Source organism: Vanacampus margaritifer, chromosome 4 (assembly GCF_051991255.1).
Source record: "Vanacampus margaritifer isolate UIUO_Vmar chromosome 4, RoL_Vmar_1.0, whole genome shotgun sequence".
Taxonomy (NCBI): domain Eukaryota; kingdom Metazoa; phylum Chordata; class Actinopteri; order Syngnathiformes; family Syngnathidae; genus Vanacampus; species Vanacampus margaritifer.
Window position 1 is genome coordinate 9,401,949 of NC_135435.1, and position 24,017 is coordinate 9,425,965.

Sequence of the window (24,017 nt, forward strand, 5' to 3'; positions counted from 1 at the left end):
GCTGTAATTCATCAAGTCATCTTTGACATTTAAACCCCAGACGCTGACATAAGTGCTTTTCAAAGTGTAATATGACTTTTTCCATGTGTTTTATTTCCTGTTGTTCTGTTTTGATGTTTTATGACGTGTTTTTGCTGATAAACAAGAAGAACATGTTCTATGACTAAGTATACTCTAGGTTCACAGCACCACCGTCTCTCTCTCTCTCTCTTTTTTTTTTTTTACGAGCCTGAGATAAAAAAAATTCTTTGTTTACTACTCCTTACTTGGTTACAGATGTTAAGAATAATTACGTTCAAGATCAAACAGGATTAATGGCATTTACATCAATTACAGCAGCTGACCAATATCTTTTATTATAATTAATATGTTAATTTAGATGGATATGGAAACTCAATTGCTACTTTTCCTGAATTATTGACATAAAGATTATGGGCATAGAGATGTCAAAGAGATGGATTGAGATCAGATGAATACGATCATCAATGTACACATGAATGATGGAAAGCTACATTTGAGACTACATTCCTACAATGAGGGCATATGCCTTCTAATGTATGTACGACATGTGGCTCTGAAATGTCGGGCTGTCTCACAAAAGCCGCAAACGCGGATTGCTTCATTAACTCCTGATGTGCAGCTAAAATGAACTTCCTGTTCAAGATCATGTCAGCAATATTTCCTGTCTATAACCAGTAGCCAGTCGTGCTTGTATGTGTTACTGTTGTTTTCTTGTTGATTTCAAACTATACCAAAACATCTAACAAAAGTCTTTAATTTTTCACATTTTTCAGAATCGTTTTGTTTTTGAGGGTGCATTAGAGATCCATAATGGTGGCCAGAATGCTCGCTTTGGCTCGTCCCTTGCACCTGTCCCTGATTTGAACGGGGATGGCTTCAATGACCTGGTGGTCGGAGCGCCATTAGAAGATGATCACAAAGGGGCCATCTATGTTTTCTTCAGTCAGCAGAGCAGAATACTGCGTAAATACAAGCAGGTACGTTGTAATGTGAAGTGGACTTTTATCATAAGAATCCTTGCATCTCCAAAACTATCATTTTTCATTAAAACGTTTGTTAAGCCCAGAGCTGGATTGGCCATTTGGCATACAGGGCAGATGCCAAATGTTTTGGGGCCGATGTGGTGCTATTCTATTATTATTTTCCTCCATTTTACCCCAAGAGACTGACCCACAATTTAGAGGGAGCAGTCCATTAATCCATTTACAATATAGTGAGCACACTGAACCAATAAATATCAGTGGTAGAGCTACGTGGTAGCCAAATGTGGTCAGGAATTGGGCTGGGCCAGCGAGCCTAAGACAAAATGTCAGGGCCGATTATTTGTGCCAGTCCAGCCCTGGTTGAACCATTAACATGGCATTGTTCCAGAGCAAACCATTCAACACTTTAAATTGGTGATTGACGTATAAAATCAACACAAAAATTGAGGGACTCACCAATGGTAGTGCCCAAATATGGACATAGGAGGCTTCTAGCTAGAGAGAAAATAATCTGGTGTGTTTGATGTGTGTGATATGTCATTTTACTGCTGTGGTAATTTTAGAAAAGCCCAAATTCGTTTTCTTGTCTTCTTTTTTAAGGGGAAGACAACCCCCCGGCAAAAAAATTCTTGACAATACTATGTTCTATGCAACCTTACTAGTCTAAATACGGTATTCTGGTTAATACTGCGTTAGTGGAATATGAGTTATGCAGTAAAATCCAGCAGTTATTATCAATCTCAGAAGGCGGCCATTTTGCTGCTTGCTGTAGAGTGAAAATGACATCACAGTTGCTCAGGTCTCAGGTAACAACTAATCACAGCTCAGCTTCAGAAAACAGGTGAGCTGTGATTGGTTGTTGCCTGAGCACTGAGCAACTGTGATGTCATCTTCAGTCGACAGCAAGTGGCAAAATGGCCGCCCCCTGCGATGGATAAAAATGACTGGATTTTTCTACATAACTCATATTCCAAAAATGTAATATTAATATGAAATTCATGTTTAGACTAGTGAGGTCACATATAACACATTATTGTCAAGAAATGTTTAACGTTGACTTCCCCTCTAAATACATTTTGAGTGAAGATATACACTACAATATGTTGAACAATCATATGCAACAAGTCCTTGAACAATAACGACCATATTGGTCGTTTTGCCATGCACCAAAATACGACCAAGTGTTACATATTGTAGTTTAGCGACCTCTATCGGCCATGTTCTTTCAGCCATGTTAAATAGTGAAAAAAAAAAAGTAAATGGAATAAAACCTGGGTCGTCTGGTTGGAAGACGAGCATTTATTTTACTGAGCTAACGGGCTAGTAATGGTCAATAGTATTTTTATTTATTTTTTGTGTTCACAGAATCACATGTATGGCAATTCGCCGTCGGACTAATGGTTGGGGTTAGGATGAGGCTTTCAGTGAGATTGTATAGTACATGTTACGTCTTTGCATGGGACACTAATGGTTGAGGTTAGTAAAAGGCACAGTGAGGCTGTAGATCGCTACAAAACATGTAGTCAACACTAACAAAACATGTAGACAACACTAAAACAATCACTGGCCAAATAGCTCAATCAGCTAAACACTGGTCGACAGACCGGGGTCGAGTCTTGCTTTTGGATTTTTGCGCTATTTAACATGGCCGATAGAGGTCGCTAAACTAAAATACGCAACATTTGGTCGTAATTTGGCACCTTTTCAAAACGACCTAGGCTGTATCTCATCATATGCTATCCCCGCTAACTTTGGCCAAGAAGTGAGGTACACTTGTGGCTGCTAATAAACACCCGTCGGAATCACACACAAGCATAAGGGGGCGAGGCAGACGTACTAGCCATATGTGCTACCGTGCCATGCCAGAAAATACAACAATGCAAAATACAATATTACATTAATATCCATGCCTGGTATTCATACAAATATTTTTCACCTTGCGGCTATTCATGTTTTCCTGTTTGAATGAAATTATTGATGTACAGTAGCTCATAAAAAGATTTTCTAAGAAAGCTCACTATCATAAGAGTGAGAGTATTCCAGAATTTGTAGAGTTTGACGACAGTTCAAAAGAAGATCTTAAGTGCAGAATGGAAAAGTGGAGGCAAGACATCAAGAAACAGACTCAAGTCAAGCATCCAAGACAAACTAACCGTAGACTAACCTTGTAAAGAAGCTGGAATTGATTGATAGGTAAAGTTCTATCAAAGCCATCTTTCCATTCTATAAAAACTTGTAAACAATGGTGCTATAGCAGCCATTTTATCAGAATCCTTCAACCAACCGCACACACACACACAAACAACAACTATTGAATGGATGACTTTTCTCCCAATTGACATGTCAAGTATTTGGCTGCTTGTCAACTTAGTGGTTGTTGTTTACTATGGAAGCACATAACAAATGCCATTAGCTTAAATGTATAGCTAATGCTTTTGACAGTTTGTCTGTTCAATTCCCCTTCAGCTGCCTGGGGGAAGGGGAGGGTGTTACTAATTTTTCTAACAAATGTTTAGGAAAGGAAATACCCGGATTGTCAGAAGAGTAATGAGTAGCCTGGCAATAATTAAAGAGGTCGACCGAACAGTTATGGTATGTGAGGCACAGTGAGAACACTGCCGAGCTACTCACTGAGGTGTGTGACAGGTGTAATTGAAGGAAGGTCTCTGCATGAAAGACAACAGGCGAATAAACACCACCTCTGAAAGGGGTTGATGAGAAGTTCACGTAAAACACACGCACATGGAATCAAGCATAACTCTCAAAGGGGGAAAAAAACAATAAATTCAACCATAACCAAATGAAATCCAACACAAAATGCCATTCCAGATGGGATTGTGACAATGGAAGTATTATTTGCAAAAAATATTTGGTAGCGTGGTCACCCACAATGCAGTAGTGGAATTTGCCAAAATGCATACTGACAAGCCGCAAAGCCTCTGGGATGTCCTTCGGAAAAATGAAACAAAACTGGAGCCTTTTGAAAACTTACATCAGCTCTATGTTTACACAAGAAAAAAGGAAGAATGCATAGAAAACAACACTACCTACTTTAAGGTGTCTGTGTTATGTTCTGGAGCTCCTTTGACGCAGCCAGCACAGTTTGTCTTGAATTTGTGCAGGATACAATCAAATCTTAAGACAATCAGGCATTGTGGAAATGAAATGTGCTGCCCGGTGTCGGAAATCTTTGTCTCACCTGCAGATTGTATGTCCTCCAACAGGATTATGACACAAAACAGAGCAATGGCAATTCTAAAGTTTATTCTATAAGGAGGATGAAGAATAAATACACATTCAAAATTGGTATTACAAATTTATTGAAACAAATGGTACATGTTTTTTTCTAATGGGAAAATGAAAGTTAAGAAATTGTGAGAAGATAAGAAAAAAAAAGTTGCACATATATGTTACGCATTTTGTCCTTTGTCCTTCTTAGAGGATCGCAGCAGCTGATTTGGCACCTGGCCTGCAGTACTTCGGCCGCAGTATCCATGGAATGATGGACATGAACAACGATGGCTTAGTGGACTTGGCAGTGGGATCTCTTGGTGCGGCTGTTCTCCTCTGGTTAGTATTTTCATCGACATGACCTGATTCCAAATATTTAAAAAAAATAAAAATAAATAAAGATATGTCTTGACATATTTTATACTTTCACCAGTTAATATTTATTTTGAAGAAGACGTTATTGTTTCTTTCAGCATTGCCATAGGCACTTAATGTTCATAATCCTGATTGATCTACTTTTGCTTTCACAAACAAACATTAAACAAATCATTGCAATGGTAAATTCAATAATTGTTCATTGTTCTATAGGTGTTCAGTCTTTTCTCCTTCAAAACCCATAACTTGCAGAACAACTTCCCGTTGTTTTAGTGCTTAAGCCTTAATGCAGTTTAGTTTAGAGATATAATTTTATAAAATATAATGGATGGATGCATGTTGCTAATTAGCTTGAATAATAAATGTATGCCTCGGCTTCAAAGTCCTAGATCAAGATTTTCAAATGAGTTATTGAGGATTTACATGTTCATCCATCTTCTTCCACTTTTTATACTCTCATCTTTTGGAATAATGGAATAGGGTAATTTATTTATTATTATTATTATTATTTTTTTATTTTATTTTATTTTTTTGTTATTTTTAGAAGATGAAGAAATATTGTATAATCCGTATTATAACCACCTTCTATGTCACAGAACAAATCAAGACAACACCCCTCTAAGGCCTAAATGCTATCAGAACCACCCATCTACACTTCAATTCTAATATTTGGTTCATGAAACCATATCAATTTATCCCCAAAAGTCAAATTTCTTCATTTCATAGTGTTTCTCTTGACTCCACTGCTTCCAGTAGTCTCTGAGGATGTTGGATTATTATTTTTATTTTTTTATGATTATTTTTTTGTCCAATGAGATTTAATCATCTGCCATAAACTATATTAGCAACGACTGTTTCCTTAACCAAACAGATTTCAAATTCACCAAAGTATTAATCACCAGCATTTTCCCATCCTCTCACTGATTGGTGAGAGGCAGAGCAAAATTGCTACAGCCTGATTGGGCGAGCAAAATACATCTGTAGACATCTGCACAATATACAGTAGATTTTATAATCAGCGTCTCTAATGAGTGTTTTGGTCAAACTAGACTATACTATTGATTCTCACCTTCTCCAGATAATTTCAGCTTGTTTTTGTATGGTACTGATGATTTCTAATTTTGTGACGTGATGTTCACGGGCGGCATGGTGGCAAATTGCTTAGCACATTTGCCTCACAATACAGAGTTTGTGGCTTCCCTTCCTGTGTGAAAGAAAAGTTCTCCCTGTGCCCCCGCGTGAGTTTTGTCTTGTTTGCTCCATTTTCCTCCCTTGTTCCAAAAACATTCATGGCAGGTTAATTGAAGACTAATTTGTCTGTTGGTGTGAGTGTGAGTGTCAGGGCTTGATTTTTTTTATGTGCCCTGTGATTGACTGGCTGAATAAGGCCTGCCAATACAGTCAGACACGAACGTTATAGAAATATGTAGAGTGCATTGTGGAAAATCAAAAAGGTCACATTATGTGTGATATTTATACTGTTGATTATTGGAAAACGAAAAGATTACATGCAGCAGAAGGTACTTCATTATGTATTTTTTTTTAAAGAATGCCATTTCAAACCTGAAGTATTCTGGAAACATTCAGTCTTGACTACTTAGTGATATTTTCTGTACGTGTTCCCAGGTCAAAGAGTGTTGTCCGCATATATACCAGTGTCAGGTTTGAACCCAGCAAGATCAACATCTTTGTGAAAGACTGTCAGAGGGGTGGTAAAGACGTGACCTGCATGTCAGCCATTGTTTGCTTCAACATCACCGCGAGGACAGCCATTGCTGCCACAGAGGAAATTGGTAAGCCAGCGCAAATAATCAACTGCTGTCAAAAGAGTAAAGTTCCCATATTTTTCTTGTGGTGTGTTTATAGTTTGGTTTCATTTAAATGATTTAAAAGTCAGACGCATCTTTTAAAGTCTAGCATAAAATCACACTCTGCTTCTGATACCCTCAAAAAATGCTGACAAGTGTTCCATTGTCACGCGACAATATCACGTTGGTCAGCTGTTATTTTGTACTTGATGAAACATTCCAGGAAGAAACATGGCAGGTTTCAAGCGGAAAAGGCCGTAAAAGACCCAGACACTATATCCTTTATGTCCTGTCTGAATCTGCATTTTCAGAGTGTGCTTTCCTGTGCAGTGGCACCAAAAGAAATCTTTAACTATTAATTTCAACGCTGTGTCCAAGTCAAAAGTTGCTGCATATACAGCTGCTCAACCACATGACTGCATCCAAATGTCATTGTTTTTTTTCTTCTTGAGTCTGAACTTCGGTACCAAAGTATCTGGAAGTCCATCTGTTTTGCTCAATTGTAAACTGATGGCTCAATCTGTCAGATGGCTGACGGTTGGCCACCTACACACACGCTCAGTTTCTTTACGTAAAGTTTATTTGAAGTGATGTCAGCGCAGGTTCCTGTTTCTGTGGAAAGATGGCGAGGAAGCTGAGATTGAGGTGGAATGTGTTCTTCATTAACCTCTTTACCCCATACATCTTTATCAAATAAATCAGACGTGGTAAAAACAAAGTGGAAGGAGAACAGAGGGTGTTATCTTGTCTTTCCTGGTAGCGTACAGTGAAACACATTTATTTAATTTTCTGTTCATTGTTATGTCTGGTGAGTAATGCTCGGCAGATGTGATGCATTAGTGGAAAAATAAACTAGAGTAGTGACATTTTCATGCAAATTTGTATTATGGGTGTTTTAAAGAGACGTTGTAAACACAGTGTCCGGAGTAGTGCCCTTCCAGTCCTAAATAGTTTTGCCAATGCTAAATGCTTGAAATGTCAAAGTCTGTGTACCTCTTTTAATTTTTGGCTTGTGCCTAGTTTCAATTTAGCAGCAGTCACTTTTTCCTTTCACAAAATAGATTTAAGGCAATACATGGAAATTGTCTAAACAATGTGGCTTGGAAAGGACTCCGTTCTGAAGTTCAGGATGTGGATTCTTGTATAAATTGGTCTCACAATCATCCTGTGTTAAACGAAAGTTGCAATGGACCACCACAGTGATGTCATTAGGCATTGCCACATTTTTACCCACTTTTTTTTAGGTCGACAAATGGAAGTCCATCTACAACAGAGACATTTAAATCAGTCATCATATTCCTCGTACACGCAGTTTTTTTTTGTTTGTTTTTACTGTACAAGTACCAATATCACATGTTAAATATTGGATTGGAATAAAATCAAAATTTTACAAGTGTAGTACAAATGAGGATTAGCCTCATTCTTGTATAGGTTATCAGAATATTGTACATTACGCTAATAATTAATATAATTATATTATGATAACTGTGAGACAAAACATATCTAAGACTAGCATGTGGCATGTTAGCTAGCACGGAGCTGTGGTGGTTTGATCTCTGGTTGAGTTAGCCTGGCCAGACAGTCGACACTCTTTTAATATTCTAGGCAAAGACATTTGTGTCAATAATTACAGTGTTTTGGATTTTAGAATTAAGTGATGTTTTGCCTTTTTTTCTTTTAAATAAGCCTTATGTTTGCCCTCCTGTTGCTAAGAAAAATGAGTAAAACGCCACTCCGGGGAGAGCGGAGGGGGCTTAAAAGACTCCATTTATATAGATAATGATGCAAGCTGGTTAATGCCTAAAATATGTAGAAAGCAAAATAATACATTGTATCACTCAAAAATGATTGTTATCACTTGGGAATTGTTCACTACAAAGCATTGCGGTATTGGTTAGCCTCCATTTGGAACTGTCCTTCTTGTCGTCTCCTTCCCCCGTCCCTTTCTTCTCCCCTGTCCGCCTTCCTCCCCCTCCCCTGGGCCGGGGGCTCCATCCGTGGCCCGGGTCTCGGGGCTCCGGGGGCCGGGCGGGTGGGTGATTTTGTGTTGTGCCTCCTGGCACCTCGGGCGGGCCCCAGTATCCGGGGGGCGAGCCCTATCGCCCCGCCGGGCTGGTCCAATATGCCTGCCGGGGTCCCGGTGGGGTGGGTGGGGGTTTGGTGGGCAGGTGGGCCTCCTGCCCCCGCCCGGTTGGGGGGGGCCCCGCTGGTCGCTCATCTTAACTCACTGCACTAGTTTTGCACAATACACTTTGTTTATAGACATTTAGGGCACATAACACACTTTGGGGGGTGGGGTACAACTCCCCCCCAATTTTAATGCACCACACAACTGGGAGAGGGGGGGCATCGGTTGGGGCAGATCACAGTATAGAGTAGTCCTGCGGTCCCCTGTCCGTGTCCCCCCACCCCCCTATTTATTTATTTATTTATTATTTATTTATTTTTTATTTTATTTTATTTATTTATTTATTTTTCCTGAAGAGCTCAGTATTGTTCATTCGGTAATTTTACCGATTTGACATGTCATCATCATTGCTCTCCTTTTTTTATATATATAAATATATATAGTTTTTTATTTTATTTTTTATTTTTATTTTATTTTTTTTGTAAGATAATGATGCAAGCTGGTTAATGCCTAAAATATGTAGAAAGCAAAATAATGCATTGTATCACTCAAAAATGATTGTTATCACTTGGGAATTGTTCATTACAAAGCATTGTGGTATTGGTTAGCCTCCATTTGGAACTGTCCAGTTCCACTCTTTCACTGCTTTTACACATTTTCTCTGACATTCAGGGTCCATGGGAAAAACATGGAATGATAATTTAGTTTCCATCATGTTATCAGTGGAACATCCAACCACACAGCAACTTTTAGGCATAATTTTCTGAGAGCAATTCAATAGGCCTACGCCTATCTGTCCGTCTATCTACTGTATCTAGTGTATAATGTAGAAATACAATTTGACTCTCACAACATTTCAATGGTTTTCCCTTATATTCTCTGAAATGTTTAACTTCATTCTGTTTAATCTTCTGACTTTTCCTCATAATTAAAAAAAAAAGAAGTATTTTACGATTGTGGGTTTAATAAAAGTCCATACCCTCCAAACTTGACTAACTTCATAAATTTCTCTTATGCCCCATTAGGGATTAAATATAATGTCTCCATTGCGGAGCGACGATTCAATCCTCGAGCAATTCTGGACAACCCTAGCAGATCCCAGCCTCAAAACTTGACCCTTCTTCCTGGAGATGAAAAGTGTGAGCACATTTACTTCCATGTCATGGTAAGACCAATTTATTGCAAGAAGTTCAAAATGTCAAGGTATTAATGTGGTACTAATGTATTGCTTCATTATTTGAAGGTTAAAGTTTTGTTTAAGCCTATGGCAAATTTGTGATTTTGATCAGTTGCTTTTTTTTAACGCTTGATAGTGTATTCAAACATTCATTTTAAAAAGTCATACATGCACTAAATAAACAAATGAAAATGTGCGTGGTTGATGAGAATACTTTTTGTCAATAACATTTATGTTGGAAGACCTAGTAAGGGAGTTGAGCATTTGTTCTACAAGTTTATAAAACCCTACAGGATGCATAAACAAAATTCCAAAATGTGTTTTCAATCAAGGTGGTAATACATGAACATACTCTTGGGGGGGAGGGAAATCCATATCACCAAAATAAATTATTGTGCATTCTAGATTGTTTTAAGCATGCTGGACTGAGGTGCGATTCTCCCTCCCTCTCCTGTCCACCACTGGCCTGCCCTCACAGTTCTCGACAGTGTTTCAAGTTCTATTTCAGTTCTATTGTGCAAAATGCTGGTTATTAATAACTGAAAGAAGCACGTTTCTATGATATGTCTATGACGAAATACTTGTGCATGAGCCAGTCACAGTGTTCCAAATTATTTGCCTTTGTGGTTTAATTTGAGTCTTTTGAATCTCAATTTCTTGGATGTAAGTTGCTGGTAACCATTAATAACTGGCTTGGAGAACTCACATAACTGCAATTGTATGACACATCTATGCGCATGATCAAACATAGCAGCCTGTGAGCCACCTCTTCCAGATGTGCTGGGGAAGGCAAGGCAGTAAGATATTCCAAACTTGGGTATGGATCAGAATGTCAACACGAGCATTAAAGCAGCTAAAAACACATGTGTAGGCAAACATTCCAGTGAGATGTGATCCTTTAAATTTTGTTTGTAGTTCTGTGTTGTTGTTTTTTAATGTACGGAAGAGGATTAGGGCCAGTGAAGAAAGAAAAAAAAAGTTTGGCAGGATTCTGACGTTAAAGTCAGAATTCTGAATTTAAAGTGACAATTCTGACTTTTTTTTTTCAGAATTCTGACTTTAAAGTGATAATTCTCATTTTATTCTCAGAATTCTGACTTTAATGGCAAAATTCTGAGAATGAAGTCAAAATTATGACTTTATTAGTGTTACTATTATGATCACTTCAAAATTCAGAATTCTGAGATTAAAGTGAGAATTCTGAGATTAAAGTCAGAATTATGATTTTAAAGTGAGAATTCTGAGAATAAAGTGAGAATAGTGCCAAACTTATTTTTCTCTCTTCACTGGCCCTAATCCTCTTCCGTGAAAATGCTATAAAAATTTGACTGACCTACTATCTTAAATGAACCAAAAATTAAGGTCTCGAGTGTGCCCAAACTGCACGGATAGTGATTTCTTGTCTAGTCACAACAAAATGAATCAAGTCCGATAACAAAACATTCGTTCTGTATGTTACAGTATATAATTTATTTTTATTTTTTTTCAAAAAAAGGTAAATCGTAAATCTAATAATATTCTGTATTATAGGAGACAACTGACTATGCGAGGCCTATCGTGTTTGCTGTACAAGTCGACCTGCGAGATCCAGACAATGGACCAGTTCTAGATGAAAGCTGGCCAACTGTATTAAGAACTGAGGTAAAGGCAAACTATAGTCAAAAAACAAACCTGAACACTCCCTCTCTCTCCTCTCTCTCTCTCTCTCTCTCTCACTCACTCTCCTTATGTTTCAGTATTACATTTACATTTGTGTTTCTAGTTGCCTTTCTGGAATGGCTGTGATGAGGATGACCGGTGTATGCCAGACCTCGCACTGCATAGTGTGACAGACCTGATGACTCAAAAGTAAGTACACCCATGCAGTGGAGGGAATATTTATTCAATTCCCTGCTGATATTCAAAGTTTGGACACTAACAAATACATGAATAATCAGAATTTTGAAGTTGTGATTCTGGCTCCAACGAACTACCTGTCTACTGGTTATGTGCATAAAAGACACCTTGTAGACAGAATCGATAACTTCCATTACACATTTTCTACCACAATTGGAAACACAATCACAAATGATTGTGCACTTTACTGGAATAGGCTGCAAAGCCATCACAACAAGCTTGGTGGGAATGTTTGAAAATAAAAGTGTACACAATAGCCATCAATTGCTTTCGGCCTGAAGCTGCTGTTGATGGGCTCGGCTATTGAATCTTGCAGATGATGGCTTGTCAATGGATTTTCAAGTATGACCGCTTCTATAGTGAATGGAGGTAAAGGTTTGAGTTGCCAAGTGACATCTTTTTAAACTATTAAGGATTTGGAAAGAATAGTAGAGATGATTTATTTGTAAGTGCAGGGCAAACTTCCAAATTCAAGAATGTTATAATTATTTCCATCACTTAATCTATCACAATGGATGCACATGATTTATTTGATTTTCTTTTCTCACCTCCATGCCACCCAGGCAGTTCTGTTCACAGCCTGTTCGGTCCCGTGGCGCTTTCTGCCGCCATCTCAATGAAGGCGGTTCAGAGGGATCTCTACGGGTTCTAGAAGCAAACAGAAGAAGGGTGGTAGTGGATGTCCGGCTGGAGAACAAAGGAGAAAATGCTTACAATGCTCGCCTCAATATCAGCTACTCGCCCAATCTGCGCTTCTCAAGCCTCATTTTGAAGGTCAGTCCCGTTCTTTTGTGAGGAAAGAGGTTCGTGCTTTGTGAACTGTGATGTTCTTGGATCCTAGGACAACGCTGATATCAAGATTGATTGTTACATTGAGGACAAACTGAAACATGAGAAGATCTGCAATGTCAGTTCTCCATTTATGAAGTCAAAAGCACAGGTGAGTTATTGTTTTATTTAAATCCGTTTGACAACTGACAATTATCTCAATGATGTCGGCACTCTATTTTGCATAATTATTGTACATTGTTGAGTGTTTCTTTAACACATCAGAGAAAAAAACTGACTACAATATTCAAAACATGCGGAAGACAACACGATTGGTTGATAAGGCTCAATACTTCTCTAAAATAAAATTAAAAAAAGGATAAATATTTATTCAAGTTATCTGAATTATCTAATAGTAAATGATGTTATTTTCACTCCTAAAAATGAGAACAAGTATTGTATTCTGTCAGCAACATAAAAATCATTCACATTGCAACTTAGCACATAGCAAGCCAAACCACAGGCCAGACTTGAAAATATAATTTGTTATGTCCTCTGACATCAGTGACACTGTCGCTGTTTAATCACATTGTTAACGAGAAGAAGAGCATAAATTATACCCTTCAAAGCGTTTTTATTGAAATGATGAGCGGCTGTTATTTAGCTCACATAGATGGAGCACAGTGTGATAGCTACGATTGCTTTGAATGTGCACTGCACAAATACATGTATTCATATGGAGTCCATCTAGAATAGTTCAATTATGTATGTAGAGTGATCAATTTTAGTCTACAGGGCAGTAGAAGTCCATTCCTCCAAAAATACTTTGTAAAAGATTTGTTGTGAAAAATGTCTTTGGCCCTGTGCCTTGCCAGCAGCTACTACTGTAAAATGCATGAGGAATACTTGAGGGATACCTTGTATACCTTATACAGGGAGCTTAATAAGGAACACAAATTTCCATATTGTTTCGATGTTAACCAGTACCTTAATCAATGTGCTTCACATACTGTATTAAAAAATACAACATTGAAAAGCAGTTACAGAGTTATGAAGAGATTTAATAGCAAAGTAAAGACATAATAAAAAGTAGCTTACTAAAATGACTAAAAGAGCATACAGTGCAAGAAGGTGATTTTTGAAAACATCGTTTTAGAAATACTTTTAAAGACCTTCATCATAAGTCTGGGAAAATAGTTTTTGACATGAATTTAAATGCATTTATACTTTATTGGTATGTCTTGGATGATCTTTATTCAGTCTTATTATTCGCTTGGGATACCAGCAAACCAGAGATTACAGAGATTTAAAAAAATAATAATAATAATTGTAGGTAAACTGATTTTGGGGGGAGGGGAACGTATTATACACGGGTACATGTTATTCACAGGATTTGATAGTAACTGTGATTTACTGTATTTCATTACATTATGTGACCTTGTGTATAACGTTTAAGTGAGGTGAAGAAGAACAGTAATATACAGTGCAATATATCAATACAATTGACCACTTGGTGGAAAGTTCCATTCATGAAAGACGGAATAGTAAAATTCATATAAGCTGTAGTGAAAGATGGGGGGAAATAAAGATTTGTGGTACATAGGTTAAAGCAGCTCATTGCTGATGTTTTTATTGCCATATTTACAGTATTATTTTGTGCAGAAGACAAAAAGTTCTGGAATAAGTTATAACTTACTTTGTGTAAGTCGGAGAATTTCTGGGAAGCGGGCCATAATTTATGTCTGTCATGTTGCCATCATTTTGTACACATCTGCTTGTCAGTCAGACTGGCTTTCTGAATTTCCATGAAAAAAAATATTTTATATACAGTACTATCTTGTTGAGGAATAGGCCTAACATTCATAAACGTTGAACTCAATGGAACATTTTTCAAACCCTGTCTCTCATCTGTAGCCTGCAGGTGAGAGTGAAAGAAATCTCCTTTCGTCATCTGTTTCTGGGTCTCACATTCAATTCTTGCTTTTTCCAAGTCTTTCTGAAGACTTGTAATGTCGGATATATTTACGAGGCGCTGCTCTCTCTAGTGCACTTCCCAACCAGGTGTCGGGTTTCACTTTCAAGAAGGCGATGTTTGAATTAGCTTAGATAAGAATGACACTGATGGCACTCCAAATGGGGCAATTAAAGACATTAAACTGAAAGCAGATTACACATAAGCCATCTACTCTATTGATGTCTGGACATGGTTGCCGTTGAGTTGACAAAGACGCTAGGAATGAAACACAGACAGTGATTGAAAGAGTTTACGCAATGTCCTAACCACACTATTATCACAAACAGCAGTCATCCCCTGGGTAACCAAAATATCACATTTCTCTACAAGCACTCCCCAGCAAACTAAACCAAGAGTGCTCCTGTCACCATTAAAATCTGCCAGTGATTCATATTCACTCATTCACTCTGAACAGCATCCAGAGCCACAAGAGTGTTCTGCTGTACTCCGGAGAAGCTTCCAGAATGCAACACAGGGTCAAACAAAGCTTATTGTAAAACCATTGTTGTTCTGCCCGAGTGAAAATGGCAGACGTGATGGGACTCGGACTGCTTCTGCTGACCTAGTAACTACGAGAAATTTTACAGCTGCTTTGTCAGTCCGGCTACCTCAGTGTGTACACGCCACAGACACGACCCAAAAGTGTACTATAAGGTTTTCTGTGCATTTTTGTCTTGCATTTCTTCTTTTGTACCCAGCACACATTCATTCCAGTCTTTTGAAAGGGGCCATGAAAAGGAAAAGATAAGCCTTCTTTTTCCAGGGTATCGTGGGTCATTTTCCACAGCATAGATGGGATTTGGAGGAAAAGAGTTCTTCATTTGTTTATGTACTATGTCTGTGGTCTGTCAGGGATGAGTCATGCTATGTGGAGGAGGGAAGCTACAGTAAATATTGTTTTACATTCCTTTTTGCTCAAATGGAACCGGTCAGCGTTTCGTTACGGCATGAAGTTCCGCGAACAACGCACAGCTTGGCTCCCTGCTGCCATTCGACCGCCCTCTTCTCTTGTCTCCCCAGCTTTGCATGCACACTTGAGAGCTCATTTTGTTTTTCTTTAGGATTCCTCTATGAGTTTCCTTTTCTTCGCAGCAATGGTAATATTGAACTCCTGTCTTTGTCCATGCTTTTGTTCTCACCTAAAGTCTGCATCTCATTAATAATGCTAAATGGCAATTTGTGACCTACGCCGTTTCGACCGTGCCTCGTCCATAGCATCTTCTTCATTGATTTCCCACAGTAATCACGCCATTTTAAAGTTATTTAAAGCTGTGTTGTTGTTGTTGTTACCTCCAGCAGGTCAGCTCGCCATCAGGCCGTGTTTAAGTTTCTATAGCTTTGCTTTGCTGTCCGTCAGCAATTATTGTCCGGAAAAACTCCAAACATTGGTCCTGGCATCTTCCGGGTGGGGCAAATCATTTTTAAAAAATTACCATACAAAGTATTTTGATGTAAATATTGACTTTAACGGTGAAATCCGACGTAAGTTGAAATTCGAGTTACAACACTCGCGTAGGAACGGAACTCATCCGCAACTCAAGGACTCTTTGTATAATATATTGTCGTCAATTAATAGCTTCGGCTGAGGAGCAATAGGTCTCATTTGGTTTGTCCAAATTTAGAGAATCTTAACCTTGGGATGGAGATTAACGCATTAAAGCCTGTTGGTTGCTGGGGGGGAATGTCACTTATGCAGGAATTTATCTTTGCGGTGTAATTGCTCATGGTGACAAAATAACAGCGCTAATCCTTAGTGATGGACAACTATAAATAAAGTAGGCAATTTCTATTCTTTAGATAAGTCAGTGCTTCTCAATTATTTTTTGTCCACCCCAATGAAGAAGAAAATATTCCAGCCCGCCTCTCCGCCGTATCTATAAGGAGTATAATTTGTTGATAAAATAGTTATATGTACATCTCTGCAGAAGAACAAGTATTCTTTGCACACTCTCTAACAATGAGAGCACCACTGCTAACTACTGTACCAGATGTGCAATTACATTTTATTCTAGTACGGCAAATAAATAAATAAATAAATCGGCAGTAAAATACACTCGTTTGTATTCATCTCAGCGGGTGGCCATTTTGCCCCTTGCCGTCAAATGACAATGACATCATAGATGATCAGGGGAGAGCTCAGGTAAAGGCTAATCACAGCTCAGCCTCCGAATGTCACATGACCAAACCCAGAAAAGAGATGAGCTGAGATTGGTTGCTACCTGAGCCCTGACCAACTGTGATCCTCCAGCAAGTGGCAAAATGCGTTGGTGGAAGCAAATTGTTCTGTTAAGCACATATCGATGGGATAAGTTATAATTATCTATCTCACCTTGGGGGGTTGGGGGACATTTTGCAAAAGAGGACAGATTTGTGCATATGCGTGAATACTACAGCTTTACCGTGATGAATACCAAGTTAGAAAGAAGGCGAGAGGCAATGATTGCTGCAACGACAGCACTCGACATCTCTGACCAATCAGATCGCTCCCCCCAAATTTTTTGTGCCAATTTGGGCAAGGGCAACACTGCAAAATGGCATTTATGGTTGTGTTTGTCCTTGACCAAGGCTGCCACTTTTCAGACCCCCCAAATACTAATCAGTAAACTTGTACATGTACACTTTAAGATTTGTATGAAAATATATTTTTTTATCTGAAAATTCTGGTTTATAACTGAGCCACTGCATTTAACAAACAGGTTGCAATCTGTTTCATGTTTGAACAGCACTGAAATAAAATATTAAAGCTTAATGTTCCATTAATATAACATTCTTCCATGCTCAATGAGTAAAATCTTAACCCTAAGTAAGATGTTTTGTAGAATATTTCCATAAAAAATTGACGTTTAAAAATCGATTCGGTCGCATATCGAATCGATTCGAGAATTGCGAGCTGTAATATCACGATATATTGCTGAATCGATTTTTTCTAACATCCCTAATATATATATATATATATATATATATATATATATATATATATATATATATATATATAAATAAATAAAAACAACACCCACACTTGTTTAGATTTCTGAAAAAAATATTATTTTTTACAAATTGTGACTAATGGTTTCAGCTCGTCGCCAGCTCTATGCTTTTTAAGATGCACAAGCGAGATTAAAAATGTGTTTGTTCTGCAGGTATTATTTCGTTTGGAGTTTGAGTTCAGTCGCACTGTCCTTCTAGATCATCTCAGAATCATCCTGGAGGCAAGCAGGTGTGGAATTCTCTAAATAAACAAAATTTCTAAGCTTCTAAATACGTTTCTTTCCAGTCTATAGAGTGACAAACAACTTTTTCTCCCAACAGCAATGGCGAGGAAATGAGTACGGCTGATAATTTCAATGATATATACTACTCACTGAAATACGAGGCAGACCTTCTCTTCACAAGGTTCCCTATTACTGTATATTTCAATACAATTGCATGCATCTTCGTATATGTATACAGTATACCCCAAAACAGACAGCCATGAAACTAAGTTGGCTAATTCTCACACACTGCATTTTTATGTGTTTATTGTTCACTTCAAAAGGGATTCAGATCCAACTCGATATGAGATCAAATCAGACCTATCGCTGGAGGACCCTGGCGTAACTGGACCTCCTTTTAACTTCACTTTTCAGGTGAACTTACCCCACAGTCCATTTTTAATTACCATGCCTGAAAAGCTGGCGTGCAGACACCCAATTTATTTCATGTTGTCCCTCAGATCCAGAATCTTGGCTACTTTCCTGTGAGAGATCTACAGCTGAACATTGAAGTCCCAGAAATGACCAAAAATGGCAACCAGCTACTGCAGATATCTAATTTGCATATTGACCAGGTGAATGAAGAGAACAAATAAATATTTGACATTTAATTTTGAGACCATGCTTGTCTAACAAACGAAAAGCTGCTTTATTTGATGACAAACACTCAACGGCTCAGTTGAGGCTGCATTTGTGAAATTTTCCGATGTATGAACGTAACAGATCTTCTCCCTCACATGTCCTACAGAGAGATGGTACACAATGTGTACCACCTCAGCATGTGGCACAGAACAGGGCGTCACCTGAGGACCTCACCCGCTTCTCTCGCTTGGTACAGTACAGTCCCAAAACAAATTCAGCAAAGATGTAACATTGAGACTTTTTCCTGATTCTAAATGTTTGTTGTCACAGAATCGAACCAACACCCTGATTCTGCCAATACAGTGCACAGTCAACGTGGCCTCCTACAGAGACATCTCACTTAGAATCACAGGAGCTCTACGAGTACATACTTTACATGCAGTGAGTTTACCTTTTAAAATTCAGTACATGGAAGCATTCTATTCATTTGTCCGTTAGTTGTTGCGGTATCCAGTGTTTTGTAAAAGGAAAATAATGACAGCATGTTTGGGTTGTTTTTCCTGTCTAGCTGAAGTTTAAAATCCTTGAACTGGTCACCAGTGCGTCAGTAGAGCTGCCCTCCACCAGTCATATGTTTCTACATGAAGAGAGACCCGTCAGACAAGTGAGCCAATAAAAATTCAGTCCAAGTTGCCTATTTTCACATTCTATTTTTTTTTAACTCTGTAAAAACTCTTGAGGCCACAATTATTTTTGTTTTATCCATAGACGGCGGACAAATACAGTGAATTTACAGAATATATACACAACCTTGGGACGTGAGTGCCAACTAGTCAGCCATGCAAATGCAACTCGGTTTTGCGCCTTTGGTCAACGGGGCATCTTTTGTTATCTGTTCAGTACATCAGAGTTGTTGCTGTTAATCAGACGCTCAGTTTATATAGCTTTAAGGGTTCAGTTTTAACTTCTTAGCTTTCTTAGCTTCAGACAGTTATTTACCTGTACACAATAAGAATAAGTATTTAAAATGAAAAATAGAAAACAAGGGTTACGACAAGCCTCACCAAAAGACATAATTTTCCTTCCTTTTTGCTGAGATAATTAGCCAAGTGTTTTTTTGTGGTAGACTCTAAGCTTAATTTCAGGAATTCTATGCCTGTTTGGGCAACATTAACAAATGTCTTTTTGATTAACGCATTTTATTTGGTCATTTATTTGACATAGTTTCTGATTTTTAAACTGTAAGTGGATTTAATTTAGTTATTAAATACACACATGATAAAAGTCAACAATTGAAAAACAGCATGGATGGATGGATGGATCATAAACACACATGATTGACAAGGAACTACAGAAAATTTACATGAATGACATGCAACGCAATCTGGGAGCTGCCCAGTACAAAATACGTATCTGAAAAGCCGCTAATGCTAATGCTAATGCTAGGTCGCTAATGGTAGCTGACCTCAATGTCAGCCATTCGATGACAGACAATATATGGTCCAATATACTGTCATGTTTGCTTACACAATGGCACTGAAGACAAGCCATGGTCGATCAATAACCTCTTTATTGTTCAAATGAACTCATGACAGCTGCAGAGTGAGTGACAGCTTTTTTTTGTGTGTGTTGGCACGCACACACACAGAGCGAGTGGTTCATGTTTGGACACTAGTCTTTTTCACATTTAATGTGTTTTGAAAGTTTTAGTGAGCATAATGGTCAAACAAAATTCTAGTGCACTGCTTCAGATCTAAAGCAAAGGAGAAGGGCCGTGTGAACGCTGGTACAGGAGCTCATTTGCTGTGTGGTGCTCAGGGACCGAAAGGACCAACAGCACAACGAGTCAAAGTCTAGTCTCACGTGCTAAACTCTGTGCTGCCATCTATTGGTCAATACACAGTAAAAAACAAAACAAAAAAATCCTTCATTTATTTTCCCCTCATCTCTGTACTGTAGACTGCTCATTTATAAAAATGAGTCTGTAATAGGTATTCTGAGATGGATCGCCTCATTCGTGCAAGTAATTACAAGTCAAAATTCAATAATATTTGTACTGATATATGGATTATTCGTCAGTGTCATCCATTGTAGATAAATAATTATTTCATGTAAATTTACATTCTCAGTTTTTATCACACAATTAATTTTGTCTGTATTACTATTTACTATTTGACTTGAAGAAATTCTGAGCAAACCATTCAATTTAAAAAATGACTAAGATCTTTTTCTCTTGTGTTTAAAATTGATAGATAATACTGGAAGTCAGAAAAGAGGGAGATCACAGAATCCCAACCTGGATAATCCTCGGTAGCACGCTGGGAGGACTCTTACTTTTAGCCCTGCTCAGTTTGGCTCTCTGGAAGGTAAGTGCTGTGCAATCAGCCGGGAGAAAAATACAGCAATTTGTCCACAATGTAAAAAATGCTGAGTGACATTTACTTGAGGTGAGGAGGGGCTACTCAAGGGTTGAGGAACAAACCCACAACATTCAGGTTGCTGTGTGTAGTATATTGCTGGTGGAATCCTCGTACCTCCAAGAGTCCAAGTTTTTGGTCTCATTTTGGACACACTAGCAATGCAGTAGAGTGGCAACCAAGCTGGCATGGCTCAGGTGGTAGAGTGGCTCTCAAGGTCATGTATTTATTCCTCAGTGCTTGAGTATTGTTTTTTTTTTTTTAAGAAACTGGTCAAAATGTACTCAAAACTCTCCTTGTAATATTGACTTAGAAATTCTGAGTTTTTTTTTTTTTCAAGTAAGTATTACTTTTTTCATGTATTATTATTTATTTATTTATTTTACAGTGCACACATAGACCACATTTAACATAGTTTTTGGCACTGCTGTTAAGATTATTACGAATCATTTGCTTATTTTTCTTGAGGAAGGGCTAAAATGACGGCCTTGCTTCAAATCAAATTGCAAGCCAAAAACATTCAGGGCTAAATCCTCAAAGGATGCACACCATAAATTGCTCTTCATTTGCGCCTACACTTTGCTCCCTCTTAACATCCTATTCACAAAGGATATTGCTCTGATTATATACCAGCACAAACATTGTTTTGTACATTGCAAAAGGTCAATGGGAGAAGCACAACATGGCAGGATTATTTCTTTTTCTTTTTTTACATTCATATTTATCAGGTACTACTGCCAAGTCATAATGCTTGTTTTGACAAAACGAGGAAAACTTGTTTTTGTTTTTAAATTGCAAACTCCCCTTTTAAGGTGCTGACACAATGCATTTGAAATTAAACAATGAATGTGTTTGAAGTGGAACATTTCAGCTTGAAGAGGTTTTCATAAAAATACATACCGGTAGTATGAACTTAACATTGATATTTTCCGTCTAGTAAATAGAATATATCAGTGCAGCATTTTATTTTTCTGTATAAAACGTCATTCAGAAGTGTCGATTGTTGAATGTGTGTGATACGACGTGGCAGATTTAGGAGTCAGACGCAGAGATAGGGGTTTGAGGCCAAGGCAGATATTTATTAAACAAAAAAAACCTCCTCGTTTAGAGGGAAAAAACAAAGGCTATTAAATGTTAAATTAAAGGCGCTCCAAAAGGGAGGATGTCTAAACTACAAACAAAACAATATCACTCCTTAACTAAAACTATACTGTGGCTATACAAAGTTACCAACCAAAGTTCACACAAGAGACAGGACAACAAGGCTGAGGACTGTGACTGGCTTGAGTGGCTCTGACGAAAACACTTTGGCACAAGACAGGGGAGACGCAGACCATTTAACACATGAGGGTAATGGGAAACAGGTGGACACAATCAGAAATCAGGTTTGACACTGACACCACATGAGGAAGAGCAAGTGACCTGAAATGAAAGGAGTCAGAATTTTCAAAATAAAACAGGAAATGACAAGCCAACCTCACCGCGGTGTGACAGTGTGAATAAATGCCAAAAGGTACTTGAGTGGATGTCAGCTATGTCAGAATTTCCGCCTTATTACTGTAAATGTATCTCAATTGCCGATAGAATATGGCAAAGCCTAAGAAGGTCTTACACCCTTAACCCTTGGGCAGTATTTTATTTTGAAATGGCTTGGTCAGAACCAACAAAAAGCCAAAAACGGGTCACAATAACGCCTAGGGGTTAAAATTGCTGGGTCAAAAATAACCCGATTTTGTTTTCATGTTGGGTCAATTTGCCCAAACTTTGGGTTGCTTTATATCAAACTGACCCCACTGTTTGGGTTGTTTTGTAACCAACGATCCCGAAGGAGATTGAGGAAACAAACAAAACGGGCAGAACAGGCAGGCCGAGAATGACGAACATGACAAAAAGTGATTACAGTTACGTCAATGTGTCCAAATGCTTTTGACCCCCAGAAAATGATGTCACTCTGCATCAAATGGCTGGAATTCCTAAATGGTAAAGATTTTGCTCTTTTCTCCTCCCAGTTGGGCTTCTTCCAGAGGCAGAAACGGGGAGATGAAGACGAGCGGGAATTGAACGGAAAAGTGGCTGAAGAGCGGTAACGCTGGCCCGCTGACACCCTTCCCACGGGGGAGCCGACACTCAGGGACCACTGCTCCTTCCTCTCTTTCTCCAACATCCAGCTAGACAGCTCCGTGTGATAACGGAGGCGGCGAGGCACCACTGGATGTGTCGTACCGCGCCACGAGTCAGCACTGCAACGTTCACTTAGTTTGACTGCACTGTTCCGACATGAGGACCTTCTTGGTTTTATGCATGCCAACGTTCTCAGTGTCAATCCTTCACAGGTCTTGGGGCTCTTCTTTCTTCTGAGCATTCTCTAGCCATTTCTAAGGAACAATAGAGAAAGTGTTGACTGCTTTTTGGGGAGAATTTCTAGCAAATCTCTTTTCTTCTTTTTGTAATATTTATTTGACTCTTTTACTAAATGTATAATACATGAAAAACCTCAAGGGTAACATGTCACCCAAAAAGCTGCCAAAAATTGAAAGATATATTATTGTATTTTGAATTTGATATTTAAAAGCAGCAGTTGACTTTCATGGCGATGTATGACGATATAAAACTACCAAAGTCTCCAAAAACTTAAGTTGAAAATGAATGACATTAACGTAAAGGAGAGTTCTATTTTCTCTGAAAGTCCTGTTTTTATTGGTCTTAAGATATTTGATGCACTTTTACTTTGTACAAATTTAACTTGAATGTGTAAATAGATGTGTACTTTTTTTAATACCCTTTAAAATATTATGAAGTATTATTATTCTCCACATTATGGCATTATGTGTAAAAAGAAAACCAGAACATGATTGTTTCACATGGTAGTGCACCTTTTACCAACCATCAGGACAAAACACTGCAGCGATTTTTTTTTTTCATGTATGTGAGAAAATGTAATAAGATGATTATATAAATGAAGTCAGTGTGCCACAATTCTTCTGGTATTGCCAATGAATGTCACTCTGTCCTGTTGGACAGGGTGTAAAGAGCTGTAATACGTCAATGAATAAAACATGTCTTGACATATACAGTACATCTGTTTCTGATGGTATAAGATGCGTACTGACTTGTTATTGGATAAGAAAATGTAGGGCACAGATGGGAAGGAAGATGTGTTTGCTTGTCTGGAGGAGAGCCTGAGGTGCGTAGGTGTATGAAAGAAGATTGAGCGGACGGCTAAATTAGATGTTATTTTGGCAAGGTTACGGCCAGTGAGCCATGCTGCGTATATGAAAGATTATTGATCGACCACCTCCTTGACATCATTTCGCTAAGACAAATGCGCTTTTTCACACTGCCCTTCTTGGCGTTCATCGAAAGGCA

At 38.3% G+C, this 24,017-nt stretch overlaps 1 protein-coding gene across 1 annotated transcript in view; it reads left to right on the plus strand.

Annotated features, from left to right (window-relative positions):
- itga11a (integrin, alpha 11a) overlaps positions 1–23,720 on the plus strand; it is a 48,381-nt gene extending 24,661 nt beyond the window's left edge. Inside the window, exons 14-30 of the mRNA XM_077563660.1 lie at positions 795–998; positions 4,444–4,574; positions 6,237–6,403; positions 9,572–9,711; positions 11,254–11,364; positions 11,486–11,571; positions 12,183–12,393; positions 12,461–12,559; positions 17,542–17,618; positions 17,711–17,794; positions 17,937–18,027; positions 18,114–18,227; positions 18,401–18,484; positions 18,565–18,675; positions 18,803–18,898; positions 20,487–20,600; positions 22,661–23,720. Coding sequence (XP_077419786.1) covers positions 795–998; positions 4,444–4,574; positions 6,237–6,403; positions 9,572–9,711; positions 11,254–11,364; positions 11,486–11,571; positions 12,183–12,393; positions 12,461–12,559; positions 17,542–17,618; positions 17,711–17,794; positions 17,937–18,027; positions 18,114–18,227; positions 18,401–18,484; positions 18,565–18,675; positions 18,803–18,898; positions 20,487–20,600; positions 22,661–22,738 — 1,998 coding nt within the window. The 3' untranslated portion in view covers positions 22,739–23,720. The remainder of the gene's footprint in view (positions 1–794; positions 999–4,443; positions 4,575–6,236; positions 6,404–9,571; positions 9,712–11,253; positions 11,365–11,485; positions 11,572–12,182; positions 12,394–12,460; positions 12,560–17,541; positions 17,619–17,710; positions 17,795–17,936; positions 18,028–18,113; positions 18,228–18,400; positions 18,485–18,564; positions 18,676–18,802; positions 18,899–20,486; positions 20,601–22,660) is intronic.
- Positions 23,721–24,017: the final 297 nt, after the last annotated feature.